This window comes from Amphiprion ocellaris, chromosome 11 (assembly GCF_022539595.1).
Source record: "Amphiprion ocellaris isolate individual 3 ecotype Okinawa chromosome 11, ASM2253959v1, whole genome shotgun sequence".
Taxonomy (NCBI): Eukaryota; Metazoa; Chordata; class Actinopteri; family Pomacentridae; genus Amphiprion; species Amphiprion ocellaris.
The window spans coordinates 4,371,871-4,388,732 of NC_072776.1; the positions used below are offsets into that span (position 1 = coordinate 4,371,871).

Here is a 16,862-nt window from a genome sequence, read left to right on the forward strand (position 1 = left end):
GGTAATGAGGAGAACTGCACGCATTTCCACACAGTCGTTCCTGGAAGACATTTCTGATGTTCAGGCAAAAAAAAGGAAGAAATTGAGAAAAAAAAATACCATTTGAACTTCCAACAAACATCCCCATGTCCTTCAGGGTGCTGTGTTCAGGAGAATCAAGGGCTGTTTGAGATCTAAAAGATCCAGCGTTGAGACGCATCTGTTGTTGGAAAGTTAAAACCCAGCGATTTCAACCCTTTAAGACCCTATATATATATATATATATATATATATATATATATATATATATATATATATATATATATATATATATATATATATATATATATATATATATATATATATATATATATATATATGTATATATATATATATATATATATATATGTATATATATATATATATATATGTATATATATATATATATATATGTATATATATATATATATATGTATATATATATGTATATATATATATATATATATATATATATATATATATATATATATGGATGTATATATGTATATATATGTGTATGTATATATATGTATATATGTATGTTTCGTGCTTTTGTCATTTTTTTGTCACATTTTTGTCGTTTGTCGTTCGTCACTTTCTAACTTATTTGTCAAATTTGTTGTCGTTTTTTTTGTTTTGTTTTGTGTCGTTAGTCTCATTTTAGTCATTTTCTTTCTTGTTTTTGTCGTTTGGTTTCTCATTTTTCTAATGTCTTGTTTTTGTTGTTTTTTGTCTGACTTTTGTCACTTGTCTCATGTTTTTGTCGTTTTGTTTCTCGTTTTTGTCTTTTTGCATTTCCTTTTTGTCTTGTTTATATTTTTTGTCATTTTTTGTCAAAGTTTTGGCGTTTGTCCATTTTTTGGTCGCTTTGTAACTTATTTGTCAAATTTTTGTCTCTTTTTTTGTCTTGTTTCGTGTCGTTTGTCTAATTTTTAGTCATTTTGTTTCTTCTTTTTGTCATTTTGTGTCTCATTTTTCTCATATTTTGTCTTGTTTTTGTTGTTTTTTTGTCTGACTTTTGTTCCAGATAGTTGTAACTAAATGTTGTGTTCCTTTGTAGACACTCTGTGATCTGGAAGTTGTAATGTGGAAATGATAAACTGAGGCAGAATGTTGTTGAAACTGAATTTGTTTTTCTTAAGAAATTTCAGGATGTTCATGAGGTTTTATAAAAGATAATTCTTTAAATGTGAACATTTTTGCACTAAAGCAAAGGAAACATGTGGAGTTGTGGTTATGCTGTGATTTTACTGGTCACTTGAGATCAAACTGGGCTGAATGTGGACCCTGAACTAAAATGAGTTTGACTCCTCTGTGCTATGACATGAGACGGGTTCAATCAGGATCAGTCAGGATCTAACAGCGAAGTCACACTGTGTTAAATCAGCTTGTTTGACAGTGGCTGTCCTCAGGATGAGACCTGACAGAATTTTTGGTGTTTAGGAAATCATAAATCATATGGACTATCAGTTACTTGGACAGTTTGATGAGCTTCCTGTTAGAGTATGTTTGAATGAAGCTATGAGGAACATTAACATAAAACTGATCTATGAGTGACAGAGTGTCATCACTTTAACAGACTGATGAAGGTAGTAATGTTCTATACTCCGTGACTGAAAAGGGCTAAAATGAGGTTGGATTGTCATCAAACAACTTAGATGCCAGAGAGCGTTTGTTTGAAGGTACGACTGACCACAAAACAAATATTAAAAGTAAGTAATATAACCAATCTTAGTATTAGAAGCATTATCTCATGGTGTACATGGCGTGCTCAATAGCATTTTCATTCAAGTTCTAGACGACGTTTTATCATCATTGAATGCTATTAAAAGACAGAAAACAGGACTTTTTACTGAGGAAGAAAGAGTCGACACATTTAAGAACTCCAAACTGAACTTTCTTGTCGACAAAGCATAAACCCCCCCCCCAAAAAAAGAAATAGTTGGAGGGCATCTTGAAAAAGTGCTGTGATGCATCTTTAGAAGAACAAACACACAAAAGAAAATCACAGCAATCAGTAAACATAAATCAGTGTCTGCAGTGGCTCCTCTCTGCACTCCCAGTCAGTAGAAATAAGTTAGCTAGTTACAAACACCAGCCATGCACTGTTTGCTCTCCTCCCCGTAATGGAAAGGTTATTTGGAACTCAGTCAGCACATTCAGGTTGATACTTCAGAGGCATGCGAGTGATTTGATACCAGCCACACTTCTGAGTAACCACACCCTCTGGAGCTCTGCAGGTTCCACAAGCTTCGGTCTGCAGCTCCCAGTACAGCAGGACGCCGTGTGAAATTTTCCTTCTTGTGTCTTTATCATACGAGCCTCAGAGCAGAACTAACTGTGGGTGTAAATGTGTGTGTGTGCGAGAGGTGTGAATGCCATAACTGACCCTGAGTGCAGCCAGAACCATAAATCTGACCGCTGCAGAGCAAACCGGACCGACCAGCAACACTGGACGCTACAAATGAGAAAAGGATTAGACTCAGTCTATAGGCTGCTTAATCTCAGCAGCTGCTGAGGTCAGCAGAGGACGCCTACAAGGAGAGCAGCTCTGGTCGTCTGAAATGTTTGGATCTGTGAGATGCTCTGATTTTACCTGGCTTTAAGACGGCAATGATCCTGAAATAAAACTGAGTGGAATCACTGAACTTAACCCTGTAAAACCCACTGCTGCAGAAATACAATATCAGGGTTTTTTAAACATTATTCTCTCTCTCTCTCTCTCTCTCTCTCTCTCTCTGTCTTTATATGTATATATATATATATATATATATATATATATATATATATATATATATATATATATATATATATATATATATATATATATATATATATATTCTATAGGTTTTTTGCTGATTTTCTTCTATATTTGAGTTGATATATTACTTTTATTATTATTATTATTATTATCATCAATTTTTTAATTTTATTTTTTGTTAATTTTTTTCTGTATTTGGGTTTAAATAGATATATATATTTTTTGCTTTATTTTTTTTTATTTTTTTGATATTTTTTCTATATTTGGGTCTTACAGGGTGAATGGATCCGATTGTAAAGCTCTCAGCCTTTTGTTTCTCTCTGCATATTCTCAGGCTGCAGACGTAAAAAAGGTTCTTTTAAGAAACTTTCAGCAGAAAGTCGGTTTCCAAGTAGTGCTGCTTTTCACAGATCTTTTTGACGAGTCAGCCTGAGAGGAAGCTCGTTGGCTCGTTACTTTGTCTGGTGTTCGTGCTGGTTTCCAGACTGTTTCCATGTGGATGCAGTAGCAGATATGTGGATCAGTATTTATAGCAGCTTCTTAGAACAGCAACTTACTGTAAGAGAGAAGGGCGACTGTGTGGGTCTGTGTTGTAACCAGACCTCAGAGGACAGAGGGACAGAATTAAGATGACTCTGTCACCACACCGTTCATCACACGCTACTAAAAAATATATCCAATTCATACGGGTCATAAATGAAATGGCGCCGCGCATAGCTTCCACACTAGAGGTTAAATGTGACCATTTTCAGCGTGCCTTCTCACCCCGTAAAATTACCAGAGAGCAGAGTAGAATGATTGCATATTAGAATGTGCTGTTGATGGACGCTGAAACACTGATACTGGAAAAAAAAAAAGGTCAGACAGCGATGCTTAAAATACAGGGTTTATAGAGGCTTACAGGGTCCTTTAAGAGGGCACAAATAGCCCTTCAGGGGTTCTTGAAGTGGTTTAAGTGATCCTTGAGTAGATTTAAGGGGTCCATGAAGATGTTTTAATGGTCCTAGAGGTGGTTTGACTGGTCCTTCAATGTGGCTCTGAGGTTGTAAGGCGTCCACTGTGAGATATTCACATCACTACAAGTTCAGTGCTGATGAGCGCTTAAAGGTGTCACTGAGGTAGTTTCCAGAGTACGAAAGGGATCTCCAATGATCCTTCTGGATGTTCTAGGCCTTCTTGAGGTGCTTTCAGTGGTTCAGTTGATTTCTGTGCCATTTAAATCATTTTAACTGGGCTTTAAATGGTTCATCAGGTGGTTTTAATGGTGTTTAAAGAGGTTGTGGTGATGGTTCAAACCAAGTGCCCAGGTTTCTAGAGGGAGCTCGAGTGGTTCTCATAGATTCTTTAGGTGTTCTTGTGGTGGTTTAGCAGTTTAGTTAGTTTATGAGGTTGGAGTGGTCCCTTTGAACATTTTAGGGGAATTCAAGATGTTTCATATGATCCTTAAGTGCCCAGGTTCCTTAAAAGATATCCAGTGGTTCTCCTAGATGCTGCGTTCTTGTGGTGGTTTCAGCAGGTCAGGTGGCTCATGTGGTGTTTGAATGGCCAAAGTGCCCAAGTTCTTTGGGGGAGCTGTAGAGTTTCTAGTGGAATTTTAAGTGTTATTTGGCAGCTTCAATAGGTCAGTTGGTCCTTGTGATGTTTAAATGGTCCCTTTGGACATTTGAATGTGTTTTAAAGTGGTTCAAATGATCATTAAGTTGGTTTTTGTGGTTCTTGAAGAGTTTAGAAAGCTGCCAATGTAGTGTAACCAAATTGCCCAGGTTTCTAGAGGCTGTGCCAGCGTTCTTCTGGATGTATAAGGTGTTCTTGTCATGGTTTCTGTGAGCCAATTGGCTTTTGTGGTGTTTGAATAGTCTTTTTGTACATTTTGGCAGGTTTAAAGTGGTTGATATGCTCCTTAAGGTGATAGTTTGGCCAAAATGCCCAGGTTTCCTGAAGGAGCACCAGTCTTTCTCCTTAGGTCTTCTTGTGGTGGTCTCAGCAGGTCAGTAGGTTCTTGTGATATTTGAATGGTCGTTTTGGGTTTTAAAGCGGTTACAATGATCCTTCAGGTGGTTTCAGTGGTGCTTGAAGAGGTTGTAAAGGTGTCAGTATGGTTCAACCAAAGTGCTCAGGTTCCTTGAAGATGTTTTAGTTGTATTGTTTGGTTTCAACAGCTGGCCCTAGTGATGTTTGACTGGTCCTTTTGGACATTTTAGGGGGTTTTAAAATGGTTCTAATGGTCCTCAGTCTCAGTGGTTGTATAGGCATCACTATGGTTACAGCAAAGTGCCCAGGTTTCTTGAAGATTCCTAGTTTGCCTGGATGTTTTAGGTGTTCTTGTGTTTGGGTTTCAGCTATTATGATGTTTGAATGATCTTTTTGGACAATTTAGCAGATTTTACAGCATTTAAATGATCATTACAGACATTGTGAAGATGTCACGGTGGTTTAGCTAAAATGGCCTTTGGGAAATCCACGGGTTCCTCTGGATGTTTTAAGTTCTTTTGAGGCAGATTACAGCAGTTTGTTGGTTTGAAATGAACATTTTAGACATTTTAGAGGGTTTTAAGGTGATCTATAGCGTCCTTAGAGTAGCAGGTTCAGCCAAGTTCTCATTCTATGACATGGTATCAGCCAACTTTCAGAAGGTTGTAGCAGTTTTTGTGCAACACAACACAAAGGAGATAAACACAACTGGTAAGCAAAATCATAAATTATTTCTGCTCCTCAAATATAGTTAAAAGCATTGTTTAGTCACTGAGAAGATTAACTAATCTGTTTATAGTCTTCCAATTCAATTTGACTTTCCCCTTAAACTCCTTAAACTGTCACTCACAGATGCCTCGAGGATCAGATAACCTACTCCTCTTTCAAAACCCTGAATACTGTAAAGGACACAGTGTACAGTAATGCCACCAGAGTATTCATCTCAGAAGTCACTGTACAGTAAAGGAATGCCCTTTACTGTTTTATACTAACGGAATATGATACAAACCGTCAAACTAACAAACTAAATACTGTCAATAAAAACTGAGATACAGTAGGTAAATTATGTGTTTTGCTTCACAGTGGATGTAATACCTTACTGGAGTTCAGATTTTGTTAACGTTGTATCTTCAGTATGACACCATTATTGAAGGTAAAAACTTTTATTTTGGCAGCTCCGCTAAGCTGACACTTTACACCATCTTTAAAAATAGACACTAATCTGTATTTACTATCATAAATAATATCCCCAGCTAATAACAGCTGATCCAGACAGCGATCTGAGATGTCGTACGCCCATCCACATGCATTTGATTACAACACTGTGTTGTGTCATGTCGTTCAGAACTTGATAATGAGCTGTAGGTATAAATACAGACCCTGACTCACTGCTTTGCAATATGAGGATAAACTCTGAGCAGCAGCACGGCGCACAGCTAATCCACTGCTAGCCTAATGTGACACTTAAACTGTCATGGGCACATGCCAAACAAACATGTCAATCTAGTCTTTTCAGAACAACATGTTCAGCGGTCTTAGAAATCCTCATCTGTAAGAGAGAACTGGATTTCAGACCTGTGTTAATGAGCGTATGCCTTAAAATTAGTTTGAAGTCATTTTAGATTGGGCAAAGGTGGGTTTTACTGCATTTCCATCAGATTGAGTTATATGCCATTTAGATTGGGTTAGGATCAGTTCTGGGGCATTTATATTGGGTTAGGATCAGTTCTGGGGCATTTATATTGGGTTAGTCTGGATTACAGTGCATTTAGAATGTGTTAGGAATTGTTATACGCAATTATTTTGATGGCACTAAAATTGGGTTAGGATGGGTCACAGTGTGTTTAGATTGGGTTTGGATGGGTTATGTGATTGGATTGGGATGCATTACAATGCATTTCAGTTGAGTTAGGATGTGTTATACGGCATTTAGAAAGCTTAAGGTCATTGTAAGGCATTTACGTTGGGTTTGGATGGGCTATACGGCAATTAGTTCGAGTTCAGATAGGTAATATGGCGTTTACCGTAGGCTATAGGTTGTTGTGATATTGTAACTGGCTAGAATGGGTGATGGTGCATTTAGAAAGTGGCTTAAAGTATATTAAAAGCGTTATAGAACAGGTTTCAAATGGGCTAAATTGCATTTAACAATACTTTTTAAAATGGTTTGCATTGCATTTAAAATAGGATAGTTAGGTAGAGTACATTCAGATAGATCATAATAGGTGTTTAGTCATTTGAAATGGTAAGGATGCCCTTTAAAGCAGTCACAGTGGGTTTGAATGGGTTATAGTGAATTTAAAAGATGTTATAAGGAGCTTCCAGTGATCTGGAATTACATATACATACTTAGTATATAATAGAATGGGTTATAATGGGTCGTGGTTCGTTTACAATGGATTGTAGTTAATTATAGTACATTCTTTATATGGGCATGGGGTGAGTTGGAATGGCATTTGGAATAGTTTACATAAGCTATAGCACAATTAAAATGGGTTATATTTAATTCATAACTGGCTTCAGAGGGTCACAGTTAATTTAGGAGGGATTACAATCAGTTAGCGCCTTACAGTAGGCTAGAATGTGAAAATAGGTTACAGTGCGTTTACGCTGGGCAAAGAATGAATTAAAAGGCTTTTACAGTTGGTTTGTGGTGTCTTTAGATTGGAATACAAAAGGTTTACCTAAGTTTACTAGGACAGATGGACAAAACCAACAAGACCAAAACTTCTCCTCCTCCTCTTTTTCCACCTCCTCTTCCTCCTCTGTCAGGGCTGATTCAGTCGCCATCAGTGTTTCCACCCACTGCCTCTTGTTATGAAAGGATTCACTGCAGGGCTTCAACCATCAACATACACAGATAAAAGAAACACACTCCTCTACCTCAGATCTACTCTTTGTAAGTGTGTACGTATATGTAACGCCTCCTCATATGTAACCGCCGGCAGGTAGATTCAGGCTTTAGATTCTTTCCTGCTTGTCCTCACATGGCTCACAAGTTGTATAAACACCACAACTATCATATGCTTTTAAATGTGTACAGTGATGAACGTAGAGATTTAGGTTGTGATAAGATGCAGTTACTTCTTATGGTTTCATGGCATCTTGTTTCGTAATGGTCCTATATGGCGTGATGTGTGCGATCGTTGACGTGGTTACCTTGGAGCTCGTTTCACATTCTGGAGTCGATGTACTTTCTGCCTCTTTAAATGGAGATGAGGGAGTTGAGATGTACAGAGCAGCTCTGACTGGCCCTGTGGCAACTGGACACATGGACTCATTACGGTACATGATCCCCTCATTGGCTTTCTTCTTCTGCTCTTTCTCTCTTTGTTATTACCTTTCACCGTGTGCAGCAGCAGCAGCAGCAGCAGCTCCATATGTTCTTCATAGCGCTAATGTAAAGCAGAGCCGCTGCTCAGGTCTCCAGGTTGTAACACCACAAACATCACAGTTGGATTTCTTCCATTTGTTTGTTGGAAGCTTTGCCAAGAAGCGTCTGTATCTGTCAGTGATATCTTTCTGGAGGTTCAAGCTACTGCACCAGCTTTACATACGTTTTCTGGTCTGCTAATATTAAAACAAGTCTTTCTCCTCATACCGGTATTTATCCTAGAACGTAATACCTTCAATATATGTGCTGTTGGCTCAGTATTTAGGTGGAAAACAGGACATTAATTTTGTGTTCATGCATTAGTTCACAAGCAATATTTATAATAATATTCCCCAAATGTTTGGATAAAAGTGTCTATATGACTAAATAGATGTGATTTCAGGTCCAACTGACTAATAACTGAAATAACTGTTGGCAAAACGGCTGCAGTATCATCATCACTGGCAGTCATATTTAAATATAACACAATATTAGCATTTACACCTCTTGGTATCAAACTCTAAATATGTAACCTGAAAAAAATAGCATCCTTATTTATATGGTGTGATTACAAGTGTAGCTGTTTGTGAATTTATCTTGGAATAATGTGTTAATATTCCCATTTTGTAATAATGGGAAGTCTCGCTCATCTTCCTGTTTTCATGATGGTAAATGAATGTGAATGCTGAATCCCTCTGAGGCAAATTCATGATTTTGGCCTGTAAAAGTACGACTGATTGACCTGCGACTCTCTATTCACAACAGAAAACCTGCTGATCAAACCTCCATGTTTTCTTCTGAGTGTGTTCCTTGTGTTTGGAAATCAAATATCTACATTTATCTGTTTATTGATTATGAATCTGTTGTGTTTCCAGGAGGTGGCTGTGGTGCAGTGGGTGGGCCGTTACCAGGACTTATAGGTGCCACCGGTCCCTCAGTGATGATGAAACCCTTCCTGTCATTTCCTGTCGAGACGACGTCGCCGGTCGGACTTTTCCCGAACTTCAACACGGTACATGAGTGTGTGTTGTTGACAGTGTGTTGTAGTTTTAAGCAGCACAGACCGACTGTCATCAGTATCCGACCTATCCGGACCAGGCCGCTGACTTCTGACCTCTGTGTGTCTCGTGCAGATGGACCCGGTGCAGAAAGCCGTCATCAACCACACTTTTGGTGTCACCATGATACCCAAAAAGAAGCAGGTCATCTCCTGTAACGTCTGCCAACTGAGGTTCAACTCTGATGTGAGTGTGTATGTTGTTGTTGTTGTTAACCGATACACTAATGAGCCACAACATTAAAACCACTGACAGGTGAAGAGAAAAACACCGACTATCTCGTTACCATGGCACCGGTCAAGAGGTGGGAGTTATTAGGCAGCAAGTGAACAGTCGGTTCTTCAAGTTGATGTGATAGAAGCAGGAAAATGGGCAGTGTGACTGATCTGGTCATGTCTGACTAAAACCAAATGGCAATGGCTAGGTGAGCTGATTAGAAATTGTTCAAAACAACAGGTCTTATAGGGTGTATCCAGTATGTTGTGATTCATACTTGCAAAGGTGGTCCAAGGAAGGACAACCACTAAACCAGCGATGGGTGATTGTTGTCCAGTGGTTCGTTGATGCACATGGGGAGCCACAAATGGCTGAAAACTTGAATGCTGCTGTGATAGAAAGGTGTGAGAATACACCTTGCAGCACAGCTTGTTGTGTATGGGCTTGTGTTGCTGTAGAGTGTCCATGCTGACCCTTATCCACTGCTGAAAATGTCTACAATGGACTTGTGGACCATGGCGCAATGGAAGAAGGTGGCCTGGTCTAATGAATCAGGTTTCCATCATTTTCTGTGGTGATTGGGTGCGTCAACATCATTTAACTAGGAAAGAGATGGTAGCAGGATGCACTGTGGGAAGACAACAAGCATGGGGTAACAGTTTGATGCCTTGGGTCAACTGGGAAACTTTGGCTGCTGATGTTCATGTCGATGTTACTTTGACACCCACCTAAACTTTGCTAGAGATGATGTACACCCCTTCTGAGCATTGGCCTGTTTGAGGTGGACAATGCTCACTGCCATGCTGCAAAAAATTGGTTGGGAATGGTTCAAGGACAAAGAGAACAGGAGCCAATGAGGGCTATGTTATAAGTAGGAACCGGTCTTTGTCGGGGCAGGTGTTCTGCCTGGAAGGTAAAACAGTTTTGACCGCTAAAGAAGCCGGTCATGGGGAATTGTTTGTTTAAGATGAAGAACGTTGGATTACAATTGCTTTGGAGCAATAAATGCACAGGTTATTGAAACGTAAGCTATTGTCTCAGGCTCTCTTCATCAGATGCCATAAAGTTTGTCAGCGTGTCAGTTATTTAAGTCCTGGTGAAGCACCACAGGGTCTTCAAGCATTGGCTTAGCCTCTACAAAGAGTTCAAGGTTTTGACTTGACCTCCAAATTCCCCAAATATCAGTCCAATCAAGCATCTGTCTGATGTGCTGGAAAGACATGTCCAATCCATGGGGGCCCCAGCTAACTACCAGGACTTAAAGGATCTCCTGCTGACGTCTTGGTAACTGACACCACAGGACACCTTCAGAGGTCTGTGGAGTTCAGGACTCAGCCAATATCAGGCCGGTGGTTTTAATGATATGGCTAATGGTTGGTAATTAATAAGTTAGCATGTTTGCTGGCTAACATTAGCACTTTATCCTACGAATTCTAGCTCATTAGCACCTCTGGAATAAATCAGTTTTGCGCAATCAGAAGTGAATTCACCACATGGCTCTTAAAATAACACTTATCTTGCTAGCTTATATTAGATAACAGTTTAATTGCATTTGAGCCTTGGGTGTCTTAAAAGAGTTTTGCAAGTTTTAATCCATAAAACGAACAAAATTTGCAGCTCTTACTGTCTAAACTTTTGCTGGATGGCAGTTATCACCTCTCACCATCTTGTTCCTACCTGTAGATGCAAATGAAGTTTGACATTCAACTGAAAATGTTTGACTTTCTGAAAAGTTTGTCTGCAGAGAAGCACAAGAGAAAATATCTCATGACGCTTAATGCAGCTGAGTTCCGTGATACCTGGTGAGGCTTGTTTGTTAGTTTGTTTTTGATTATTCTGTCAGGTGTCTCCAGAACACGGCAGGCATGAATAATCAGGTATAACACTTAGTCCCTCTACGCTGTAATAACTCAGCACTGCACAAATGACACTCTACTCATTCAGGGCCGCTGACAGCTACGGAGCCGCCTCATTAGCAATATGCCAATCAAATGTGACTAATTTATGAGCTGGTAAAAATTATTCATGAGTGAACATGAAAACAGGAATTAATGCTGAGGATGCAGAGGAGGAACGAATCTAATAAGCCGAGTAAAAGCTGAGTCATGGAGCTCCCAGACAGTCACATGAGGACACCGTTAATCCAGAGGTTTGATACCGTATGCTCACACACTGTTACTCAGGGCCCGGGTGGTGACACCGGACATGAGCAGTGTTTACAGGATGGAGGGGATCTGTTTACCTGGACTGATCATATGCTGCATCAGGAAAGTCCATTTCCATCTCAACACAGAGACTCTCACACTCCTGATGTACAGACTCCACCTGCTATGTGATCTATACAGATGTGGATGCAGGTGTTAAAGCATGTATATGGGTTCCTCGGTTTACGACGTCATCAACCTACAGCGTTTCGTCATTACGTCAGAACTGGTTACGTGGAACTAGTTGACGAGTGGAGCGGATGAATACGTCATCACGCAGCGACTACTATCACCAGAAAACTTTAAAATAAAGGCTGTTTTCAAAATAAAAGTACAAAGTAAAAGGGCAACACACCATCGAAGTGAAATTAGATCTAATAAAACACGCTGAACAGGACGAAACACCGACGAACATCAGCATTTTTAGATCAAGTTGTAAAAACAGTACAACATATTCTATCTTCTTGTAAAATGATTCATACATGCATGAAAGCCATTGGTATTCTTGACTTTTATGAAGAACTGATCGATATCTTGATTCACGTAACGGCTTTGTTTACATTTTCGCCGGAGTTCCAACTTACATCAGTCTGTAGGAACGGAATGCTGACGTAAGTCGAGGACCCCTGTAGATTATTTCACTGAGATCCTTCAGACCACATCTGGAAGTTAGACTGACATTCATGGTCTGCAAAGCAAGAATCTTAATGACTTTGGTCATCTTTTCATTTAGCACCATCATGAGGTCAATTTTAGTTTGTCCAATGCTTCGGTTTATGGTTTAATATTTGCGTAAGTGTTGACTTTCCTGTCAATCTCAGCTGTATTTTGGTGGTCATGTTTTCCTTTAGCACCATCATCAGGTCATCATTTGTCCAGTGCTGTGGTCTAGACTTAACATTTGAAGAGATATTGATTTTCCCATCAGCCTCAGCTATATTTTGTTTAAAGTGCCCATTTGCAGATGTTAGAATGCTACTGGGCTAAATTAGCCTTCTTAATCCTGGGCAGTTTCTGAGCAGTTATGTGCTCCTGTCACATTTTTACTCACCGTGGGCACATTTTTCACTCCAATATAAAGTCCTGCACCTCTGTGGAAGCAGCACAGAGAGAATAGAAATAAACATGTCCTCTGTGCAGTCTTAGATAGTTAAAATGAATCACAAAAAGTCAAAACACAAGTTGCAGTTCCTTGATTATTTATTTGCAAAAATTGAAAAAAAAAAAAAAGAGGCATTTACACGTACAGCATTTGTGCCCACAGCTTTTAACAATACTGGGGGAAATAAAGGTGGCTCTACATGCTATAGATATTTTACTTCCAAGCCGTTTCTCGAGCGACTCTCACTGCACATCACTTCTAGAAAGATGTTTCACCGTGCTGAATGTATCATCAAACTGCTTGCTCCTCTGTGGGCTGTTTTTGAGCCATGCTGCTCATACATTATGGCTCAGATGTTTTTTATTTTCCTCTCAGTCGCCCTATATTTGTCTGTTACGTGGAAACACAGCCTGCAATTCATCTGAAAAGGTGCAGAACTCTGTTGGTCACTGCTCAATCAGTCATGGCTTCTTAGTTGTACCACCGAGTGCAAAACTTTTCCAGAACTGATCTTAGATTTGGGTCATTTTTCTAATGGGACAACATGTCCCTCATGATTTGTTGAAGTACATTTGTTAGTTCTTTCTGTTTCTCTGTTTCTGTTGCCCTGATACATGGTGTGATTTTGGTGATTTTAAAGATAAGGAACTAAACTTGCTGGCGGGTATTGGGGTTCAGAGGGTTAAGTTGGACGGCCTGTTAAGTAATACTTGCTTTACATCAGCATGTTGCGTTACTGATTCAGCTCGTATCTCTGCCATGTCTCAGTACAGGCATAATATGATCCAGGAGTCTGTGTAACAAGATAATGTGTTTAAAGGTTTGTCAGACACCAAAACGCTGCACAAATAGACACAGGCAGGCTTATATAACTTTGGCAAGCTTTCCAGACTATTTTATCCCAACATAAACAGTAAAACCATGACGTTCACGTTACAGAGTGACCCGTCAGACTGTGTGCTTGGATGCGTCTGATTGGCTGGATGATGTTGCACGACACTAAAAACTGAACCTGGTTAAACTTTTTGCACTGTGTTGTTGTGCCAGAGGCCCCTGCTGCACAGATGGACCGGCTCCATTCAAATAAATGAGAGGGCTGCATTTTTTTCATGCATCGCCAGACTGAGCGTGGCCCTGAGTCCACCTCATGTGTGTTTAACACAATAGATACTCTCCTGTTTTAATCAGCCGAGCTGTCCACACAGGTGGAGGAGCAGCTCGTGTTTTATGAGTAATGTATGCCTGTAAACGCAACCTGAAGCTCATTGTTATCCATCGCAACTATTTCCCTTTTTTTTTTTTTTACATATGTAATTACAGCAGTTGTGCTCTGAGGGTTTCTAAAACACAGGTGACCTACACAGAATACTGCACCTGAACGCCTCCAGAGATGCTGGGTGTATTACTTCTTACTTTGAATTTCCCTCAGGTTTAACTATCTATCTATCTATCTATCTATCTATCTATCTATCTATCTATCTATCTATCTATCTATCTATCTATCTATCTATCTATCTATCTATCTATCTATCTATCTATCTATCTATCTATCTATCTATCTATCTATAGAAACATTATGGATGTCAATAATAATTATTACTCTGTTGTATGTACAGTTTTATTAACGCTGCTGTTCTTTCTTGTTCTAAAACTTTGCTTAACTTTGTCTGATTCAACTTTGTGGATCGTTGAAGGGGATCTCCAGTGATTTCCATATCAAAGTGTGATTGCAGGTGTTGCGGAGTACAGCTGCATATGTAATGAAAAACAGTTCTGTGAAGTCTTTTGGGGATCCAGAGGAAACTACGTGACGTCTGATAAATCATAACTGGAGTCGGTGTTGACTGGATCTGCAGACATGGAGTTAAAAAGAAGTGCAGATGTAATTCTGAACCAGTGGTGTAACGTTGCCTGACAGTAAATCCCATGCAGCTTTGTTGAAGGACATTTGAAGGAACCCTTAATAACCTCATTTCCACTAGAGATGCAACACATAATCGTGTTTAGTCTGAACTGAAGATTTTAAAATGTGAATATTTTCTGGTTTCTTTCCTCTTCTGCAAATGTAAACTGAAGATCTCGAGGTTATGAACAGAACATGTGTCATCTTGCGCTTTGCTCGACATTTTTCACCATTTTCTAACATTTTGTAGATCAAATAACGGATCAAATAGTCGAGAAAATTGTCAACAGATTAATCGACAATGGAAATATTGGTTAGTTGCAGCCATAGTTTCTATAACGTATTGTTATGTATATGAGGAAGGTTTAATGGAAACTTGAAGCCCCAATTTCATGCCTGAGTTTTTACGCTTGCTCGAGGTGGCTTCTGACTTTTTCAGAAAATTGCTAATGGAGATGAAAAATCCTGACGTAATCAATATTAAGCCACATGACTGATCATCTGTTTTGCTGTTTTCGCCTCCAGAAGACATAGATCAAAACCAGCCGACATGACAGATAATTACAACTTTCTTGATTGAAAATGCTTCCTGAGGACTTCTCTCACTTCTTCTCTCATAGATAGACGAAGGTTTGTTTATTTGTTGAACATAAAGTTGCCCACAGCGCCACCTGCTGTCGATACCAAACAGTGTACTTTATTCACTCCGAAGCAGTTCACGGAAACAACCCTTAACGTATGTGTCCACCATTTATTGTCTATGTGAAACGCACCGTGTTGCATTCTGGTCCTGTTGTGGTGTGTTTCGAGCTTCGATCCGGTGCGTCTCCCCGGAGCTCATTTGCATAAAATAGACTCGACTTCTACTTTATGCAAATTCGATGCGGCGTGCGGAGGTCCGACGCATCACGAAACTTTGTTCACACGTCTAAACTAGACGTTGGTGAACTAAAACAAGGACAGATTCAGCTGCTGCACAGATTACTTCTCGCCTCAAATGCTTTCAGAAATACTTTTCGCTAAATTATTTTCAAAACAAAAGAGAAATTTTGCAACCGAGCCGCCATGTTGGTCCGACACATCTGCTGGACTGTCAGGCTGTAAGCGCGGTCATGTGACCACGTAGCCGCCTGCTAGTGACCGCCCACCATGCGGGTGATTTTCAGATGCGGTGTGTTTACATGCGGGAAATAAAGGCTGTGTTGTGCTTTCTATACAAACATGATGCGTGGAAATGAGACGCTTGGAAATTCGCTCAAGATAACTTGAGGCTTTATACTCCTTGTGGCATCTGCTTCCAACCTGCAGGGGGCAGTGTATCGCAAACACACGTCCACCACGGTACTAACTAGAGTAGAAGAAGTTTACACCACTTACAACACAGCACTTTACTGAATAGTTGCATTTCAGCAGTTAGTTTTAATTTCACACCGTGAATAGTTCATAACCTGGTTACCACGGTGATCTCTGGGTGATGAATTGTTTAAATGTCTGGATTTCTGAACTTCTGCTGCTAGGAGCTCCTGTTCTCATGCCATGTTTTCTATGTGTTTCCATTCGCGTTTTAGACAAATTTGGAGGTGCACGATGTGGAAATTTTCAGCTTGAGAAGGGCCATGTGAGGAGGCGTGGCTAAAATGACGTAATTCGTCCACATGGACATTGCGGACGCATCAAGCATAAAACAAGCTAAATGAATCTAGTGGACGCCTTTATTCACATTTTCTCTCTTTTTTTGGCAACATTTCAAGTGTTTGCTTCAAATTCGCTTCACAGTTACAGTATGAGGAAACATGGCCAATAAGAGATAGTAGCAAAGGAAGTCTCGGTAGTAGAAGAGTGACGATGTCCAGACAACAGAGACAAAAAAACATTTAAAAGTGCTTGTTTAATCTGTAAGTCTGTGAATGGGATGGCCCCACCGCCCCTTGGAGTATTTTATCAAAAAGAAAAATGGTATTAATAGTACAAGGTCAGCCACCAGGGTGACTGTGAAGTAAAGCTTAGAAAGTCCTCCTTTGCTCTATCTATTAAAGGTTGCACAAACTGGAATACTTTACCTACGGCTATCAGAGAAACTCCACCTTTGTCAGTTTTAAGAGACAGTATAAGACATGGCTGATCGACAATCAAACGTGTGAACAGTGAGGAATTCAGGCACTTTAAAAACTGTCTTTGTAACTATATGCACTTTATGACAGGCTATACCTAGAAAGTACTTTTCTAAAATAGGAGCACTTTAGAGTAGGTTTAACC

General features: G+C 39.5%; 1 protein-coding gene across 1 annotated transcript in view; it reads left to right on the forward strand.

Moving 5' to 3' along the window:
• znf385b (zinc finger protein 385B) overlaps positions 1 to 16,862 on the forward strand; it is an 85,822-nt gene that overhangs the window by 53,096 nt on the left and 15,864 nt on the right. Inside the window, 2 exon segments of the mRNA XM_055015227.1 lie at positions 8,999 to 9,135; positions 9,257 to 9,367. Of these exon segments, the coding sequence (XP_054871202.1) occupies positions 8,999 to 9,135; positions 9,257 to 9,367 (248 nt within the window).